This window comes from Chlorocebus sabaeus, chromosome 15, assembly GCF_047675955.1.
Source record: "Chlorocebus sabaeus isolate Y175 chromosome 15, mChlSab1.0.hap1, whole genome shotgun sequence".
Lineage (NCBI taxonomy): Eukaryota > Metazoa > Chordata > Mammalia > Primates > Cercopithecidae > Chlorocebus > Chlorocebus sabaeus.
In genome coordinates, this window is record NC_132918.1 from 65320550 (window position 1) to 65340970 (window position 20421).

At 39.0% G+C, this 20421-nt stretch overlaps 1 protein-coding gene across 1 annotated transcript in view; it reads left to right on the forward strand.

The window, feature by feature from the left end:
• RAB5A (RAB5A, member RAS oncogene family) overlaps positions 1-20421 on the forward strand; it is a 36644-nt gene that overhangs the window by 847 nt on the left and 15376 nt on the right. The window contains exon 2 of the mRNA XM_008009261.3: positions 2858-3113. Within this exon, the coding sequence (XP_008007452.1) occupies positions 2951-3113 (163 nt within the window). The 5' untranslated portion in view covers positions 2858-2950. The remainder of the gene's footprint in view (positions 1-2857; positions 3114-20421) is intronic.

The window sequence follows — 20421 nt, forward strand, 5'->3', positions numbered from 1 at the left end:
ACTCAGGTGCTCTCCAAGCAGGAACCCGGGCCTACTGCAGGTGTGAATATGGGGAGCTCCGCCTACCTGCAACTTCCAAAGACCAGTAGTGTCGGTGGGTGGGAGACTCGTCAAAATGGGCCGTCTAGAGACTCTTGTCTTATGTATGGAAGGTAGTGAACTACAGCGTTAAATAAATTCGAGATAACAGGACCGCTGAACTCCTTCACTGGGTAGAGACCATGAAACTTGTTCTGGTGTTATCTTCCCTGGAAGCTGTTTACCTCTGAGACTTTTTCAAACTTTTAAGTTCTGAACGTCATAGTTCACATACTTAGTTTTTGTCTTGCTTAAGTGGAATCAAAGCGTTCAATCAGTTGCCTTTTACATAATAAGAAAAAAACACTTGCATATCTCTGGGAATACTCAAGACTGCTCATAAACTTTATTCCTAAAGTAAAATGGAAGTGATAACTCAGCATTTGTGTAAGCAAAGTACATGGAACAGTGCCTGGCACAAAATAAGTGCCCAATTTTTTGATCAAAGAACACTTAGAAGGATTTTAACTATAGAATGATTAACAGTTATTTTCAAAAGATTACAAATGTATATTATGCAAAATTCTTGTTTTGCAAAACAAGTTTCAGTAAGCAGTGAATACAAATGAATACACGTAATTTTTAACCTTCGTGTTTTGCTAAGTGTTTATTTACTATTAACTCTAGTTATTTCCTGTTTGAGATCCTCAAGGGGAGTAGCCAAAGTTAAGTAACTTTAAACCTTAAAAGTCAAAGTGAAATCAATCTTGTTTGATTTTTTTTTTTTTTTATGGGAGTCTGATGTTTTGCCTGAAATTTTGAAAGTACCGTAGAAATTTGGAGCATGTTGTCCTTGATAAGTAATTTCTTGTTTTTGTAAATAAAAAGACAAATGGAAAATGTTTTAATTGATACTGCTTGTGTGATATCTGAAGATGTATTGGTGCATTTTCAGTACATATGATGTTCTCTAGATATTTTCTTATCAAAGGACCACGTTATTGACAATTTCAATCCCTACTATGTTTATTAGAGATTGTTTACATGTATTGTTTCATTTAATTGTCACAGCAGCTATGCAAGTTAGATATTATGGGAATAGAGACTTGGAAATTAAAGAATTTGCCCAGGCCGATATTGGTATAGCCAGGATTAGACCCCCAAGTCTGGTATGTTTGTGGGGAGGGGGCATTTTTATTTATACGTCGTTATTTAGAAGCAACTCAGATATTACCTCAATTAATCTGTAAATATTTCAGAATGTAATGGTAAAAGATAAGGACTCTAAAAAGCTGGTGTTTAGTTAAGGCAGGGAGGTAGTTTTATTGCCTTAAGAACTAAGATCTCGTGGACATGTTAGGGAATTCAGTATCAAGAGCATATTATAAACTGATTTTATGGGAAAGGCGTATTTCTTTCTTTTGTTTTTAATACAGAGACAGGATCTCACTGTTGCCCAGGCTGGTCTCAAGCAGTCCTTCTTCCTCAACCGCCAAGTGTTGGAATTTACCAGTATAAGCCACTGTGTCCAGTGTGAAAGAGATATTTCTTATATGAGGTAGCTAAGTGAAATATAGCGGGGTTTTTAGAGAGGGAATCATCAGGTTTAATATATTAGTATATATTCGGATTTTGATTAAAAATAGAAGGAAACTGTTAAGATTGGCTTGTGAGTGGATTGAAAAAGGTTCTTCAAATATTCACTAATTCCTTAGAGATTAAAAATTAGCACAGGAGTTGCCATTCAGGCTAGATTTTTTAATGTGTTGTTTAAATAAAAAATAATGGCCTGCAGGCTGGGTGTGGTGGCTCACACCTGTAATCCCAGCCCTTTGCGAGGCTGAGGCAGGAGGATTGCTTGAGCCCGGGAATTCAAGATCATGCTGGGCAACATAGCAGGACAGTGTCTCTACCAAAAAAGTGGCCTGGCATGGTTCTGAGCGCCTGTAGTCCCAGCTACTCAGGAGGTTGTGGCAGGATTGCTTGAGCCCAGGAGCTGTAGGTTACAGTGAGCTATGACCACGCCACTGCACTCCAGCCTGGGTGAGAGAGCAAAACCCTTTCTCAAAAAAATTAATTAAAAAAAAAGTCATGCATATTTTTCGTCTAAAAACTACAAAAAAGTTACAATTAGTGTAAGTAAATGAGTCAGTAATAATCCCACCACATAGAGAACAACTGTTAGCATTTCTGTGTATGGTATACTTGAGCAGATGAAGAAACAGTTTTACGTCTGTCTGCCATTAGGCACACAAACCTGGGATACTGAAAATATTTGTTGTCCAAAATTACCGTTAATTAAATGAAAAATGCGTCGTTTAACAGAAGACTTCAAATAATACTAAACTCTAGGATCTGTTCTAAAAGCTTCCCATTTATTAATAACATAATTTTTCTCAAAACAATGTTAACCCAAGTAGCCTGGCTACAAAACTTGAGCTCGAGTCATCTCTCAGGTTGCCTGGGTTTGAAACTCAGCTGTGTGTCACTTCTGTGACAGTAACTATGTGACCTCAATTAAGCTTCTTAACATCTCTGTGCTTGTTTCCTCATTTATAAGGATTGTAATAATATGTCATTTTATAGGATTGTTGAGAAGTTAAGTACTTAAAGTACCGCCTGGCACAAAGTTGAAGCTTTGAGGTTAGCCTTTAAAAAAGAAAAAAAGAAAAAATGATTTTGGGCTCAAATCCTATACCTTTAAATTTCCTTTAAAAGATAGTGACATTGAAGGTCTAGTAGAGCTTAAGATAATCGTGCTATAGGCAAAATTTAAAGTGATTAATAGTAAATTTGCTTTACTGATTTGTATATTTAATTCATAATTGTTTCTTTACAGGTTTCTTTACCTCCAGAAAGAAGAATATTGACCCCTTGAATTCTGGAAGTTCATTGAAGAATCTGAAATTAAGGACTTATTTCAAATTTGGACATGGCTAATCGAGGCGCAACAAGACCCAACGGGCCAAATACTGGAAATAAAATATGCCAGTTCAAACTAGTACTTCTGGGAGAGTCTGCTGTTGGCAAATCAAGCCTAGTGCTTCGTTTTGTGAAAGGCCAATTTCATGAATTTCAAGAGAGTACCATTGGGGGTGAGATTTTCTTTTTTCCCTGCTTCATTTAATCGAATCATACGTTGACAAAGTATTTTGATGTTCCAATTGTGTGATTATGAATAGCTAAGTCATAGAGTGAAGAAAAGAGCTGTTCAGCTTACCTTAAGCTTTAAAACTTGCCTTTATTTTTGTTAAAATGATGTGTTTTTACATTTGATTGGTTAATCCCTTGTGGTTATATTGTCGCTAAAATACAGATAAAAACATGAGTAGAATCAGTGTCTCAAGTAATAAGACTTGACCTGATACCTATTTCTAGCTAACAAGTAGAAGCTTCTTCAAATTAATACAGTACATGTTTGTGCTCATTATATTGGTTTAAAATGAATAGTAAAAAAAAGTAACCTTAAATTCTGATCTATATAACTGAACTATTTGTAAATCATTATACTTATTTGTAAAATTAATTAAATATAATTAAATACTGCTAGATGTACTTTTTTTTGTTGTTATTTAAGAGATGGGATCTTGCCTAGGCTGGAGTGCAGTGTCTGGATCATAACTCACTGCAGACTGCAGCCTGGAACTCTCAGCTCAAATGATCATCCTGCCTTAGCCTCCCACTAAGTAGTTGGGCCTAAGGGTGCTTGCCACCATGCCAGGCAAGTGTTTTGTTTTTTTTTTAAGAGTCAGAGTCTTGCTGTGTTTCCAGGTTGGTCTTGAACTCCTGGCCTCAAGTAAGCCTCCATTCTCAACCTCCCAGGTAGCTGTGATTACAGGTGCTCCCTGCCAAGATGTACATGTAAGAATGCTCCTAAGCTGAGGGAAGAGAAAAAGTGATTAATGGAAAGGGACATGACAGGAAAATGGAACCTGAAGAAAAAGATGAAACGAGAAGGGAAAGAGTAGGCACTGACAAGGTGGTCATGGTGCGACAGAGATGAGGGGAAGGTAAGATGCAGGGTGAAAAGGAGACAGCGAACAGTACGGTGTTGTCAAGAGAGGACGTGAAGTGGGAAAATTGAATTTTAGCTGGGCATGGTGCTGCATTCCTGTAGTCCCAGGTATTTGGAGGCTGAGGCAGGATTATTTTAGCCTAGGAGTTCAAGTCTAGCCTGGGCAACACAATGAGAACCCATCTCTTTAAAAAAAAAAAAAAAATTTGACTTTAATCAAAGAAATCTATAATTATATAGCTGTGGTACAAGAGAGCCTCTTTTGGGCCGCTGTTTAATCTGTGAAATGATGCTTTTCAATTAGATGAAATGTGGGAAGAATGACACAGTTTGAGATTCACGATATTTTGCAAGTGATACATAATTAAGCAATGCTCTTTTCTGAGGTATTTGTATATATATTTTAACCCCATCCTGTAAAATTAAAGTCAAACTGTGGAAATAAGACAGGTAGATACCAGCTGGCATGTGGCAACTTCTTGGAATCTGTCTTTCAGAAGCAAAACTTTATACTGTGCGTTTAGTGAGTGTTCTTCAGCAAATATGCTTGAGGATGTTATTCATAATCTTAGACCCATTCTAGTAAGATAAGTTACAGAACTCTACTACCTCCTGGCCTTTGTATATCTTGTTACAATGTTATATTAGAATGTTTTATGTTTTTTCTAATTGCTGAGCATCAGAAAGCATCATGGAGCTTTTGAGTCAGAAGTCTTGACATTTTAAAAAATGTTAATACAAAATATATTAGACATCCTTTGTGATTTTTTTTTTCCTTGAAGGTACATCCACATGTGATTTTGTTGTTGTTGTTAATACACTATATCCATTTTAATAATGAAATACTGCTTCTCTAGAAGGTTTCGCTTCCTCCAGAAGCAGTTTAATCAAAGCTAACTGTTCATCCAGTAGGAAAAGGTTAAAGAATGCTAGATCATGTACACTGACTTACTTTACTGTTAATGGCAGCATTTCCCAAAGTATATATGCATTCTGGGTTAAATACCTGGGCCAAATACGTTTGGGAGTTACTGTATGCTACTCTTTTCTCCTCTCTTTATTATTTTATTAAAATAATAATAAATCTGAAGTACTGTAGTATAGAACTTAATTGCTGGGGAGCTTTGCAAGAGCTTAAGGTTAGAATTTTTATCTTGTTTTGGGTAATCCACTTCTAAGTTTATTTTTTCCTAATGATAGCTCAAGAAGGGTGTTTAAAAGAAAAATGTAACCCATATCCTGTGTATCATAAACATATCTCTGATATGTGTGTATCTCCATATAATCTCCATGTAACACCAGTTAGATTGTCTTGATTTCATTAATGAATTTTTCATAAAGTTTCTATTGGTAGAGCTTCCTATTTAAAAACAAAAATGAATTTGCATCCAAATTTCTATTAATCCTTTTTTTTTTTTTTTGAGACAGGGTCTCTGTCGCCCAGGCTAGAGTGCAGTGGCGCCACCCTGGCTCACTGTGACCTCCGCTTCCCAGGATTGAGCGATTCTCATGCCTCAGCCCGCCAAGTAGCTGGGACTATAGGCGCAGGCCACCACTCCTGGCTAATTTTTGTATTTTTAGTAGAGATGGGGTTTCACCATGTCGGCCAGGTTGGTCTTGAACTCCTGGCCTCAAGTGATCCGCCCGCCTCGGGCTCTCCAAGTGCTGAGATTACAGGCATGAGCCACTGCCCGTGGCCTAACTTTCTGTTAATCTTTATTGGATACTTTTTCACTGTGCTGACCCCATGTGAATACTATTCAGGAGGTATTACAGTACCATTATGATTATAGCTGTGGACACTGTTCTTTTATGCTCTGTACTCATAGCTCTTCACCTTTAGGAGCTAGAGTAGATGTAAAACATTTAAGAATTTTAAGGTTTGAGCTATTTCATGATCAACTCAAAAGGTCTATAACTTGCAGGTAATACGTATTTTTGTTTTGACTGACAGGTAGTAGAAGTTACCTGAAAAATGAAGCCAACCAACTCTTTTGCATTTCAACTGTTGGTTTTTTTTTTTTTCTTTTTGAGACAGAGTTTCACTACGTGGCCCAGGTTGGAGTGCAGTGGTACGATCTAGGCTGACTGCAACATCCACTTCCCAGGTTCAAGCGATTCTCCTGCTTCAGCCTCCTGAGTAGCTGGGATTACAGGCCCACACCACCACTCCCAACGAACTTTTGTATTTAGTAGAGACAGGGTTTTGCCATCTTGGCCAAGCTGGTCTCAGACTCCTAACCTCAAGTGATCCACCTGCCTCGGCCTCCCAAAGTGCTGGAATTATAGGCGTGAACTACCATGCCTGGCCTCAACTGTTTAATTTTCACTTTACTGTTTATATCTCCTGACTTGAGTTATTGTTCTGAAGCACTCACTTAAAATTTTCATCTCTATTTGATTGTGTTCGAAGGTGGATATCATATGTTACCTTCTTTGTGGATTCTGAATTCATTAAGAATATCAAGATTTCTTCTGTAATTTGTGTGGTTCTTCCTAAATATAATAACTTGATTTAAAAATTCCTGTTGCACTGGGCATGATGGCTCGCATCTGTAATCCCAGCACTTTGGGAAGCTGAGGTGGGCAGATCACTTAAGTCCGGGAATTTGAGACCAGCCTGGCCAACATAGTGAAACCCCATCTTTACAAAAAATATGAAAATTGGCCAGGCGTGGTGGCACACACCTGTAGTCCCAGCTACTCAGAAGGCTGAGGTGGGAGGATTGCTTGAACTCAAGAGGCGGAGGTTACAGTGAGCCGAGACTACACCCCCACACTCCAGCCTGGGTGACAGAGTGAGAACCCTGTTTCAAACAAAAAAAAAGAATCCTTGTTGCCTCACCATACTTCATGCATCTTACCCCTATAGCACTCTTGATGAAATTGCATGCAGCAGATTTAGCAATTTAGAGAGTTCTAGCTTGTTTGTAGGGGTTTAAAGTTTGCATGACATTTATGTTTTTATTGTTTGTCTGAAGTTAGCCGAGAGGTTAACAAGGAGCAGTAGGCTCAGAGAGTTGTCTTCCTTCTTTGCTTGGTACTGCATCTCTAGGCTCAGTAGCTCTTCAGTAAATACTTGTTGAATGAGGGCTAGCCATCTTTCATTTAGCACCTTGAATACCTGAAAAAACTTTAAAGATTCCTAGTGAGTTTCTCTTCTCAAGAAATATTTATTTTTAAGAAGACATTTGTGTGATATTTATAAACAAATTAATCCTCAGTGGTTAGAATATGCGGTGAAATAACAAGCAGACAGTCCTTTTTTTCTCTTCTGAGAAAAGTGCTTCATACCACAGTTACAATTTTGTTTGCACTAATCAAAAATGTCTTATAGGCCGGGCGCGGTGGCTCAAGCCTGTAATCCCAGCACTTTGGGAGGCCGAGACGGGCGGATCACGAGGTCAGGAGATCGAGACCATCCTGGCTAACACGGTGAAACCCCGTCTCTACTAAAAATACAAAAAAAACTAGCCGGGCGAGGTGGCGGGCGCCTGTAGTCCCAGCTACTCCGGAGGCTGAGGCAGGAGAATGGCGTAAACCCGGGAGGCGGAGCTTGCAGTGAGCTGAGATCCGGCCACTGCAGTCCAGCCCGGGCTACAGAGCAAGACTCCGTCTCAAAAAAAAAAAAAAAAAAAAAAAAAAAAAAAAAAAAAAAAAAAAATGTCTTATAGACTCTAAAGTTTAGGTAATGGAACTGTACATGAAAACATTAACATTCCTCTTGCTGGCTCTGTGATTTTTGAACATTAGCTTAGAACAGTGGTCCTCAAAGAGCATTCCCACTTCCAGAAGCAGCTGCATTAACTAGGAACTTGTTAAAACGCAGAATCTCGTGTTGAATCAAAGCATTTGGGTGGGACCAACAATTTAGGTTTTAATAAGTTTTCCAGATGATTCTGATGGCATACTAAATTTGAGAACCACTGCTTTATGTGTTCTGAGTAGTTGATTTTACATTGATACTAACATTGATTCTCCCATACACAGAATAATTGTGGGTTTTTTTTGAGGTGCGGTGTTTGTCGGAATTTTAAAAACATTGTTGACCGGGTGCGGTGGCTCATGCCTGTAATCCCAGCACTTTGGGAGGGTGAGGCTGGCAGATCACGAGGTCAGGAGTTTGAGATCAGCCTGGCCAACATGGTGAAACCTCATCTCTACTAAAAATACAAAAATTAGCTGGGCGTGGCAGTGGGTGCCTGTAACCCCAGTTACTCAGGAGACTGAGGCAGGAGAAACATTTGAACCCAGGAGGCGGAGGTTGCAGTGAGCCGAGATCGCGCCATTGCACTCCAGCCTGGGCGACAGGGCGAGACTCCATCTCAAAAAAAAAAAAAAAAAAAAAAAAAGAAATTTATTGCAGTTATTAACTCTAAGTGAAGTGCTGTTTCTACTTATATATGTAACACCCATCTAAATTGGTTAGCATGGCAGACTAGTTGTTTTTATTCTAAAACAACATCTAACAGGAATAAAAGTTACTGTTAAAATGAAGAAAAACAAGGCTTGTTTCAAACTTATTATTAACATACTATTTTACCTAACAATTCATGGCCAAGTAATTCTCAAGAATAAACCATTGTGGTTAAGAAAGAAGACTGTATCCAGATTAAAGTTTTTACCACAATGCCTGGCACAGAGTAAAAGGTTTATTAAATTATAGCTATTACAGTTACCATCACCACTGTTACTTTTGGCTGAGTCATTTTATCACTGTTGATATTTTTGTTGTATTGTCATGATATAGTATTATCTTGAGATGGTAGCTGTTACACCTAGTGCATAGCATTTGATTTAGAAAATTTGAAGATTTGAAAAACTTTGTGTTTTCCTTTTTTTTTTTTTTTTTTTTTTTTTAAACAGCCTGCTCTGTTGCCCAGGCTGGTGTGCAGTGGTGGCATCAAAGCTCACTGCAGCCTTGATGTGGGCTCAAGTGGTCTTCCCAAGTAGCTGGGAACTGACTGTAGGCATGCACCCCACACTTGGCTAATTTTTTATTTTTTTGTAGAGACAAGTCTCACTGTTGGTGCCTAAGTTGGTCTCAAACTCCTGGGCTACAGCAGTCCTCCCACCTCAGCCTCCCAAGGTGCTGGGATTATAGGTGTAAGCCACTATGCCCAGCCCAACTGTGTTATTTGTGGAAGTTTCTCAGAGGGAGAAATTACAGGGCTAAAGTACTACATGTATGCATATGTTAAAGAAAGTTTCTTCCAGTAACTACTTAATAATGTGTACCTGAAAATTGCTAAATTGTTAAATGTCCTCACCATTAAAAAATAGTAAGTGCCAGGCGCATGGCTCATGCCTGTAATCCCAACACTTTGGTAGGTCAAAGTGGGCAGATCGCTTGAGACCAGCCTGGCCAACATGGCCAAACCCCATCCCTACCAAAAAAAAAAAAAAAAGCAAAAAGTAGCTGGGCGTGGTCGCGCACGCCTGTGGCATGAGTATTGCTTGAACTTGGGAGGCAGAGGTTGCAGTGAGCTGAGATAGCGCCACTGCACTCCAGCCTGAGCAACAGAGTGAGACTCTGTCTCAAAAAAAAAAAAAAAAGGTAAGTAGGTGAGGTGATCAGTATTGAATTACCTTGATTTAGTCACCTCACAATGTGTACATATATCAAAACGTATTATATATCATAAGTATATATTGTAAATACATACGATTTTTATTTTTCAACAATACCTTAATAAAGCTGGGGAAAATAAAGTTACTTCCTAAACAGAAAAGCTAACTAGAAAATTTAAATCCAAATAACTTATGTTTTTCCAGTAGCAGAAAGCTTTCTACTGTTGCCCTTCACTTGTTAGCCTTCAGAATGGCTTGTTTGTATAATTATAATCTGTGCTTTTATCTTTTTGCATGTGCACATTGTTAAAAGTACTTTTGAGAAAGAATAGAAGACCTGGAGACCAAACCACCAGCATGTGGTTTTTGATTCATGAGAAAAAAATGTGTGTTTCAAATATTCATTCTACTTTGTGATACATTGATAGTTAAAATTTGTGGAAGTTAATCATTTGGTTTCAAGTGAAATGTTATTATCTTTATGCATGATATTTTCTTCTAAAAAGTACATACTCAGAATTTGAGAGGTTATTACCTAGAGAAGTTGATAGAGATTTGATATTTCATATCAGTTTATGTCACAACCTAAAAAAGTCTTTCAGTAGTCTTAATTATTCCCTAACTTCTTAGTTTAAAATATTATCATATGTGGCTACTTTAACATTCCTGTGAGCTGGGAGTCGGTATGCATGGTTCTCATCCTCACATGCTTTCATAAGCATTTATGTGAACTCTGTTTATACATTTGTAACACGAGAGTATTGAACTAGGTCAGGATTCTTGTAGGCCAGGTGTGGTGGCCCACGCCTGTAATCCCAACACTTTGGAAGGCCGAGGCAGGCATATCACCTGAGGTCAGGAGTTCGAAACCAGTCTGACCAACATGGCAAAACACTGTCTCTACTAAAAATACAAAAATTAGTAGGGCGTGGTGTCATATGCCTGTAATCCCAGCTACTGAGGCATGATAATTGCTTGAACCTGGGAGGCGGAGGTTGCAGTGAGCTGAGATCACACCATTGCACTTCAGCCTGGGTGACAGAGTGCTGAGGCATGGGAGGCTGAGACATGAGAATTGCCTCAACCTGGGAGGCAGAGGTTGCAGTGAGCAGAAATTGCACCACTGTGCTACAACCTGGGTGACAGAGCGAGACTGCATCTCCAAAAAAAAAAAAAAAAAAGGATTCTTGTAGAGCAGATGTTCTTATAAACTGTATACTCTTCTCATTAAACAATATAGTCAATACAATTTAACTTTTGTTTTCTTAAAATGTATTTTAAGATTTGGAATCATGAGCATCAGTTTCTGCCTTGCCATGCTTAGTGTGTTGATGCTGTCTGGTGGTTTGGAAATATTCAAGCTGTTTGGTAGAATGATTTTGCCAAATAGCTCTTAGTGAACTGCTCTTACTGATTCACTAATTTGCTGCTTTTATTTGTTATATATGGGAAATATTGGGTTGTCTAAAGCAAACCAAAATAAAACCGGAAATCATCTCTGATGATTCTAAAACTAGAAATCAGGGACGACTTCTTGGTATAGTTTGGGAGACAAATTGAGGAAACATTGTAATCTGGTGCTATATATTAAAGGTTTTTGAAAGTGATATTATATGCCATTTTTTAAAAATTAAGCCTAAATCTCCAACTGATCTTTCTGTTAATGTACTGATTTATATTATATATAAATATCTCCAAAAGAGGATATACATAGAAAGTAGTCTCAGTTCCATTCTGAGGAAATCTGTAAATTTGCATAAGCTTTAGTACATGGAGTTTGTGAGATTTATTCTGGCTGCATTTAGTCTATTTTTGCTAGCTCTCTGGTTGTGTTCTGATTTTTTGAGACAGGGTCTTGCTCTGTTGCCCAGGGTGAAGTGCAGTGACATGATCGTGGCTCACTGCAGCCTCAGCCTCTTGGGTCAAGCAGTCTTCTCACCTTAGCCTCCCAAGTAGCTGGGACTATAGGTGTGCACCACCATGCCTGGCTAATGTTGAAGTTTTTGTAGAGACGAGGTCTTGCTGTGTTGCCCAAGCAGGTCTTAAAACTCCTGACCTCAAGTGATCCTCCTGCCTTGGCCTCCCAAAGTGCTGGGATTATAGGCGTGAGCCACCGCGCCAGGCTGCATTCTGAATATATAAGGTTTCTAGATAATTGATCTTTTCAGAGACACACTGAGATGCACATGAAAGACACTTGGTTTTGAATAATAATTGGTGGAGGCAATTTTGCTTTTAGAATAGAATAAATAATTCTTACTTGATAGAAACATGGGAAATTTTGGCAAACTGTTTCTCCCTTTTTTAGGTTATATACCATAATAACCTGACATTGCATATACATAATCTTGTTTATGAAGTATGCTGAGTAAATTTATGATAGGATAATATCATTTGGAGTTACATCAAGAGCCTTTTCAGCAAACCTCTTTGTGAAGGACAGTAAAGATGTGTAAGAGTAAGAAAAGCAACAAGAGTACTTCTAAAGATTTTTGTTTGTTTTTGAGACAGGGTCTTGCTCTGTTACCCAGACTGGAGTGCAGTGGCATGATCGTGGCTCACTGCAGCCTCAACTTCTGGGCTCCAGCCATCCTCCCACCTCAGCCTCCTGAGTAGCTGAGACCACAGGCGTGTGTGCTCCTGCCCCCAGCTAATTATTTTTGTATTTTTGGTAGAGATGGCTGGTCTCTGTGTTTCCCAGGTTGGGCTCGAACTCCTGAGCTCAATCAACCAACCTGAATTAGTGTCGCAAAGTGCTGGGAGTACAGGCGTAAGGCACTTGTGCCAGGCCTCATTTTTTGTTTTTTCATTCATTGGTTACCTTGATGTATATGTAAACTTTAGTTACTTAGTTACTAAATTCTTCAAGATGAAAAAGTTAAGTGTTAACTGAAGTCATATGTTAGACTTTGAAAATAAGAATGCACTACAAATCAATATCTGAAGTAAGTGTTGCTAAACAGCATTCATCCTTCTTTCGAGGAAAGGTAGAAGCAGGATGAAGAACCAGTTAGTTATTCATGGTTTTTTAAGCCTTAAGTGTTTACAGTAGTAGTAGTTGGATATTCTTTGGGTCCCAAATAAGAAGTGGGTAATCTTGATACGTGACTAGTCACTGCATAATTATCAGACACCTTCAGCTTTTCTCAGTCAAAAAACTGTTCTTTATCTTTGCATTAAACTAGAGCCAGAATGTGTTCCACTTAGTTACTATCATTTTTATTTGAGGTATAACATGAATAGAATTTTCTCCTCTATTGCATTCATATGTAATTTGTGAATTTTAGAAATGTGTGACTTCTAGGAAATAAAGGATAATTTAAAGATAGGATACTTAAAATAATTACTTGTTATGTGATACATTCCTAGAACTTAAACAGCTTTTTCACAGGTTTCATTTGTACCTTGTCATGGCTATATGGGGAGGTACTAATTTTATAGATAAGGAAACTGAAGCAATAAAGGTTAAGTATATGCTTGAAGTTTTGCAACTAGGTGACAGCTGGGATTAAAGACATCTTTCTGAAATGCCATTCATGTTCTGGAATGTACTGTGTATGTGTGTGTTTCTCCTTGCAAGAGCCTCTCAGACTGTTAAATAATATGTAGTTTTTGACAGGTAGGGGCTTTCTTGCTATATATCACTTAAGGAAAATAATGTGAAAGTATTTTGAAAACAAAAGAATATAAGATGATAATTTAAATTGTCCATATTCCTAAATTATCATCACCATTTTCATTTTTTATGCCATTATCATGTATCACACACTATATTTTAACTGACTTTAATCAAATGCATTAATTTGTTCATGTGAATCAAAATTCAAGAGGTTTATAAGGTTTACAGTGAAAAATCTCCCCCTCATTTTCTATCAAGCCCACTCAGTTCTTTTCCCCAAAGATGATGTTACTTTGTTATATATCCTTGCAAAGTTGCTGCTATACTCAAATCTATATATTCGTGTCTCCCTTTTTACAAAATTTGAAATATGTCAAACCTACTATAATACACTTTTTATTTTTCACTTTAATGCTGGTCTAGTTATCTATTGCTGAGACACAAATGACTCCAAATGTAGAGACTTAAAATTATTTTATCATCTCCGTGGTTCTAGTGAGTGGGCTTAGTAGGTGTTTCTCACTCTGATCTTTCCCCTGCTTTTGCAGTTCATTATGGGGCAACAATCATCTCAACACATCTGGCAGTTGGTGCTGGCTGTTGGTTGGGACCTCAGATGGAGCTGTTAGTTAGAACACACCTACATGTAGTAGCCTTTTATGACGTTGCTCCAGAAGTCACATAGAAAGATAGCATCAGTTCTATTCTAGCCACAGGCCTGTACAGATTCAAGGGAAGAGTGTCAACATCACATTGTAAGAAGAATGTGGTATGGAGTGTCTTGTTGCAGCTACCTTAGAAAATACAATCTACTGGCCGGGCCGGGTGGCTCACACCTGTAATCCCAGCACTTTGGGAAGCTGAGGTGGGCGGATCACGAGGACAGGAGTTCAAGACCAGCCTGGCTAACATAGTGAAACCACTTCTCTACTAAAAATACAAAAATTAGCCGGGCATAGTGGTGCGTGCCTGTAGTCCCAGCTACTCGGGAGGCTGAGGCAAGAGAATGGCTTGAACCTGGAAGGCGGAGGTTGTGGTGAGCCGAGATTGCACTACTGTACTCCAGCCTGGGCAACAGAGCAAGAATCCATCTCAAAAAAGAAAAAAAAAAAAATACTATCTACCATAAGACCTATCTGTATCAAAAGAACATCCACATTTTTCTTGGCTGTAACAGTATTCCCTTGCATGTGTCATATTAGTAATAACAGTTCTCTAGTTTTAGATATGTACATTGTTATATCTTTGGCTGTAATAGTACTGTGCTAAATAACAGTGAGCAGTAATTTCTCACATATTCTGAGAATATCTGGAGTATATACTTTTAGAGCCCATTGTGTTTACTTTCTCTTTTTTTTATTTTTTGAATCGGGGTATCACTTGCCCAGGCTGGTGTTCAGTGATGCTATCACATCTTGCTGCAGCCTTGAACTCCTGGGCTCAAATGATATTCCCACTTCAGCCTCCCAAGTAGCTGGGACTACAGGTATGCACCAACACACTTGGCTGATTTTTAAATTTTTGTAGAAAAGGGTTCTCATTATGTTGCCCACGGTAGTCTCAAACTCCTGGCCTCAAGCCATCCTCCTACCTTCACCTCCCGAAGTGTTGGGATTAAAGGCGTGAGCCACCATGCCCAGACTGTGTTTCGTTTTTCTGTGAACTATTCATAACCTCATGTTATTTCTGTATAGATTTCTTTGTAATAGTCACACTACTGCATTCCATTTGATTTATTAATGGTAATATTTCTCAGTACATCTATATTGTCACATTTTAGTATCTGGCAATCTCCTCTTTTTATTTTTTAACTGTTCCATTGTTGGGCATTTAATGTTTGCTTTTTTGTTTGCTGTTTTAGGTAATCACCTAATAGAGGGGATATCTTAGAATTTCACCCGCCCTGCCGACTTACTTTTGTAAGATCAATTTCTAGAGGTGATTATTACTGAACCCAAAGGAATTTTATCCTAATAAAATTGTTTTGTAGGATCAAAAGAATTCTAGTCTTCATCACTTTTTTAACCCTTAGAGATACACCCAATTTCTTTGAGAGTTGGCCTAGATAATTATATCCTAGGATTACAGATTTCCTCTGTTAATAGGAGTTTAAAGTTTTCCGTCTCAGTTCTCTCTCCTTTAGTCTTTTTTTCTATTACGTTGTAAAATTCTCAGATATCAGAACTTTTGTCTTTGCTTTGAGAGACAAGGTCTTCCTCTGTCACCCAGGCTGAAGTGCAGTGGCATGATTATGGCTCACTGCAGCCTCCACCCCCTGGGCTGAAATGATCCTCCCACCTCAGCCTCCCAAGTAGATGGTACTACTTGTGCATGTGCCACCATGCCTGGCAAATTTATTTTTAAGATGGAGTCTTGCTATGTTGCCCAGGTTGGTCTTGAACTCCTGGCCTCAAGTGATCTTCCTGAGACAGGAATCCCAAAGTGATGGGATTATAGGTGTGAGGCACTGTGCTCAGCCAAATATTAGAACTTTTAAATTCATTTAATATATAAGCTTACTGCCAAGCATGAAAAAATCACTTTGAAGGCCAGTAATGTTTTAAAGGTCTGGAAGATTCTCTTGAGGGCTAGGAAGGATTATGTGCTAGGTTCTTGAACCAGGAGAAAAGGGAAGGAATCCTGGTATGCAAAATAGCTTGGGCACTATCCTTGCACATTTGACAAGTTTAGTGACATACTTTTGTTGAGTAAAGTATCTGTTGTCTATAGATAACATGTCTTTTGTAGATACTTACATATCTACCTACCTACCTATAGATATCTACATGTCTATATCTCCCTTAAAGCTAAGCTAATTTCCTTAACCTTTGTTGATATTTTGTTTGGTAGCCTTTATCTGATTCTAGTTAATAACTCGTAACAACCTGTACCCTATCATTTTTTTAAAAATACCTTTTGTCTTTGTAATGTGTTCTTTCATTCTTCTTCCCAATTCAGCAGTTTTGGTACGTTCCTGTTATGTAAATCTAATCTGGTGAGCAGAGATGTTCTTAGGATTATGCCACTTGGTGAGGTAATCACAGGGTCTTAGCCCTGAAGGCGCTCACACTGACTTTATCAGTTTATTCTAGGGTGATCAGGTTTGGGGCACTAACTTAATACTAACAAACTCCTAAGATTAATTTTATTTTACTTATTTTTTTGAGACAGAGTTGCCCAGGCTGGCGTGGGAAGAGTGCAGTGGCGTGATCTTGGCTCACTACAACCTCTGCCTCCCTGGTTCAAACGATTCTTGTGCCTCGGCCTCCTGAGTAGCCGTGACTACAGGCGCATGTCACCACGTCTGGCGAATTTTTCTATTTTTAGTAGAGACAAAGTTTCACCATGTTGGCCAGGCTGGTCTTGAACTACCTCAGATCCCACCTTGGCCTCCTAAAATGCTGGAATTACACAGACAGGAGCTACCATGCCTAGCCAAAACTCCTAAGATTAACTTACTTATTACCTACTTACTTACTTACTTACTTACTTTATTTATTTATTTATTTATTTATTTATTTATTTATTTATTTATTTATTTGAGACGGAGTCTCGCTGTGTCCCCTAGGCTGGAGTGCAGTGGTGTAATCTCTGCTCACTGCAACATCTGCCTCCTGTGTTCACCTGTCTCCGTCTCCCAGGTAGCTGGGATTACAGGTGCATGCTGCCACACCCGACTGATTTTTGTATTTTTAGTAGAGACGGGTTTCACCATGTTGGCCAGGCTGGTCTCAAACTCCTGACATCAAGTGATCCACCTGCCTTGGCCTCCCAGAGTGCTGGGATTACAGGTGTGAGCCACTGTGCGTGGCCCAAAGATTAATTTTCAAACAACGTGCATCAGTATGTTAGAAATACCTAGTGTTAGCTGGGTGTGGTGGTGCGTGCCCGTAGTCCCACCTACTCCGGAGGCTGACTTGGGAGGATTGCTTGAGGCCAGGAGTTCAACGGCACACTGAACTATGATAGCACCGCTGCCCCAACCTGGATGACAGTGGGAGACCCTGTGTTAAAGAAAGAAATTCCTGGGGCGACAATGTTCAGCTGGTGACATGTGGCTGACTGTCTTATGTACTGGTTAGTGGACTCCCTTAGAGTTGGGTGTCCCGTAAGGGTTGCTGTCAAGTTGTGATAGTAAAAAGCATTGACTTCTCAATATCCTTTACCCTAGACAGTGTTGGAGAAATACTGATTTTTATTCTTTACCTCACTTTTGACTTAATGCAGGATCTTCCCTGTGTATCATTAATATTCTTCAGGATTTTAAATCATTTCGCAACTATTACCTTTAGATGTTGCTCATAGATATTTATATTTGTTTTCTTCCTTTATTTATTTATATTTTGGGGCGGGGGTGGGGATGGGACAACAGGGTCTCAGTGTCACCCAGGCTCAGGTGATCCTCCTGCCTGAGCCGAAGACCTCTTCCCCCCTACCCCCCGCCTGGTAACTGGGACTACAGGTGCACGCCACCACACCTGTTTTTGTATTTTTGTTAGTAGAGACGATTTCTCCATGTTGTCCAGGCTGGTCTCGAATTCCCGGGCTCAAGCGATGTGCCCGCCTGGTCCTCCCAAAGTGCTGGGACTACAGGTGTGAACCACTGCACCTTACCCAGATTTCTTTTTTAAATTGTGGTAAAATATCCGTAACACAAAATTTACAATTTTAACCATTTTTTAGTATACAGTTGAGTGGTATTAGGTACTTTTAGCATTGTTGTGTAACTATCCAAAACTATCTTCCCTAACTGAAACTCAGCACCCATTAAACAGTAACTACTCCTTCCTCCCGTGTCTGGCAACCACCATTCACCTTTTCTTTCTGACTCTAGCTACCTCACATAAGTAGAATTGTACAGTATTTGTACTTTCGTGACTTCCTTATTTCATTTAGCATAATGTCCTCAACATTCCAGCCATGTTGTAAAGCATGTGCCAGAATTTCCTTCCTAAAACTTCTTAGGCTGGATAATATTCCATTGTATGTATATACTTCATCTTGTTTGTCCATCATTGGACACTTAGGTTGCTTTCATCTTTAGCTATTATGAATAATGTTGCTGTGAACATTGGTGTACAAATACTGTTTTAAGTTCCTGCTTTCACTACTTTTGGATATATTCCCATAAGTGGAATTGCCGGATCATATGGTACATATGATCTATACAGTTTTCCACACCAGCTGCAAAGCAGTTCCAGTTTCTCCACGTGATCACCCACACTTTACCTTTTTCTCTTGCTTTGATCATAGCCATTCTAATGGCAGTGAGGTGGTAATTTGTGGTTTTGACTTGCATATCTCTAATGATTGGTGATATTGAACATCTTTTCATGTGCTTATTAGACTTATTTATTTATTTATTTTGGTTTTTTGAAACAGGGTCTCGCTCTGTCACCCAGGCTGGAGTGCAGTAGCATGATCACAGCACACTGCAGCACAAGAGCTCAGGTGATTCTTCCACCTGTACCTCCCAAGTAGTCTGGCGCATACCCCCGTGCCTGGCTCATTTTTAAATGTTTTATAGAGACAGAGTCTCACTATATTGCTCAGGCAGATCTTGAACTCCTGCTTAAGCAGTTCTATTATCTTGGCCTTCCAAAGTCCTGGGGTTACAGTTGTGAGCCACTGTGCCCAGCTCTTATTGGTCATTTGTGTATATTCCTTGGATAAATGTCTATTCTAGTCCTTTGTCCATTTTCTTCTTTTGAGATGGAGTTTCAGTCTGCCGCCCAGGCTGGTGTGCCATGGCACCATCTTGACTTGCTGCAACCTCCATCTCCTGGGCACAAGGAATTCTTCTGCCTCAGCCTCCCGAGTAGCTGGGATTACAGGCAACCGCTACCACGTCTGGCTGATTTTTGTATTTTTAATAGAGACAGGGTTTCATCGTTTTGGCCAGGGTAATCTTGAACTCCTGACCTCAGGTGATCCACCCACTTCAGTCTCCCAAAGTGCTGAGATTACAGGCATGAGCCATTGCGCTCGGCCCTTTGTCCATTTTCTAATCAGGTTTTTTGTTGTTGCTGAATTGTAGGAGTTTCTTATATTAATATATTCTAGCCTTCAATCCCTTATCAGATGCTCATTGATTTTTAAGAATGAATTCTAGATAAATTAGTATTTATAGATCACCTCTTAAGATGGATTAATTTTGGGAAGATTGCTCTCTTTCTATATGTTATCTACATAATAATTTCTTATTTTGTTGTTAGGCTTTTGGAATATTTTCTTTGCATTTACTCACAGTGTATATGCATTACTGTGCCCTATTTATTTCCCCCCCGGGTGCTGAGTAATACTTTGCCCGATTCTACTTTTATTTCTTTCTTTTCCTCACATTAATTGAAATGTAACTCTTCCCTAACTACACTCACGACTGTGGCTTCTGCAATGCATTCATTGGGTGCTTCCTGTATACACACACTTTTGTAGGAAATAAAAATGGCCTCAGTTTTTTTTCCCCCCATTTTCAGCTATGTATTCTTCTCTATGTGTAATTTTATCATCTGAAGTTAGTGCTTATCTGAGAAAATCTGTTATGTTGGATTACTGCTGTTAGTACTCATTTTCCCAGTGAACCAATTTCTGTCTTCACTGATAACTTTAGTACCTGATTCTAACAATCTCTAATTTGAATTTTTTTTAATCACAAAGCCACATTCTATTTCTGAAGTTTTGCACAAGACCCTTTCCCCTCTCTAGTCACTGCATCCTTTCCTTTTAGTTTTAATTGCTACTTAATACTTACTACGTATTTAGTTACTAGTATTTTTTTTTTCACTTACACATTTGGATTGTTTTTTTAAAGGTACTCAAATATGACAACCTATATTATTGTTTCTCTATACACATTTATTTACTACCGAAAATTGAAAAAAACAGCATATTTCCTTACTGCAATTCAAATCTTTGAAAACCAGAAAATCTGATTTATTATGCTGTAGCCAAACTACCCGGTGTTTTCTTTACATTCTTTCCCCACAAGTTACTTTACTTGTGATTCTTTCTTTTGAGACAGCCTCTCTCTGTCACCCAGGCTGGAGTGCAGTGGCACAATCTCAGCTCAGTGCAACCTCTGCCTCCAGGATTTGAGATATTCTCATGCCCCAGCCTCCTGCGTAGGTGGTACTACAGGCACGTGCCACCATGCCTAGCTAATTTTTGTATTTTTAATAGCCAGGGTTTCACTGTTTTG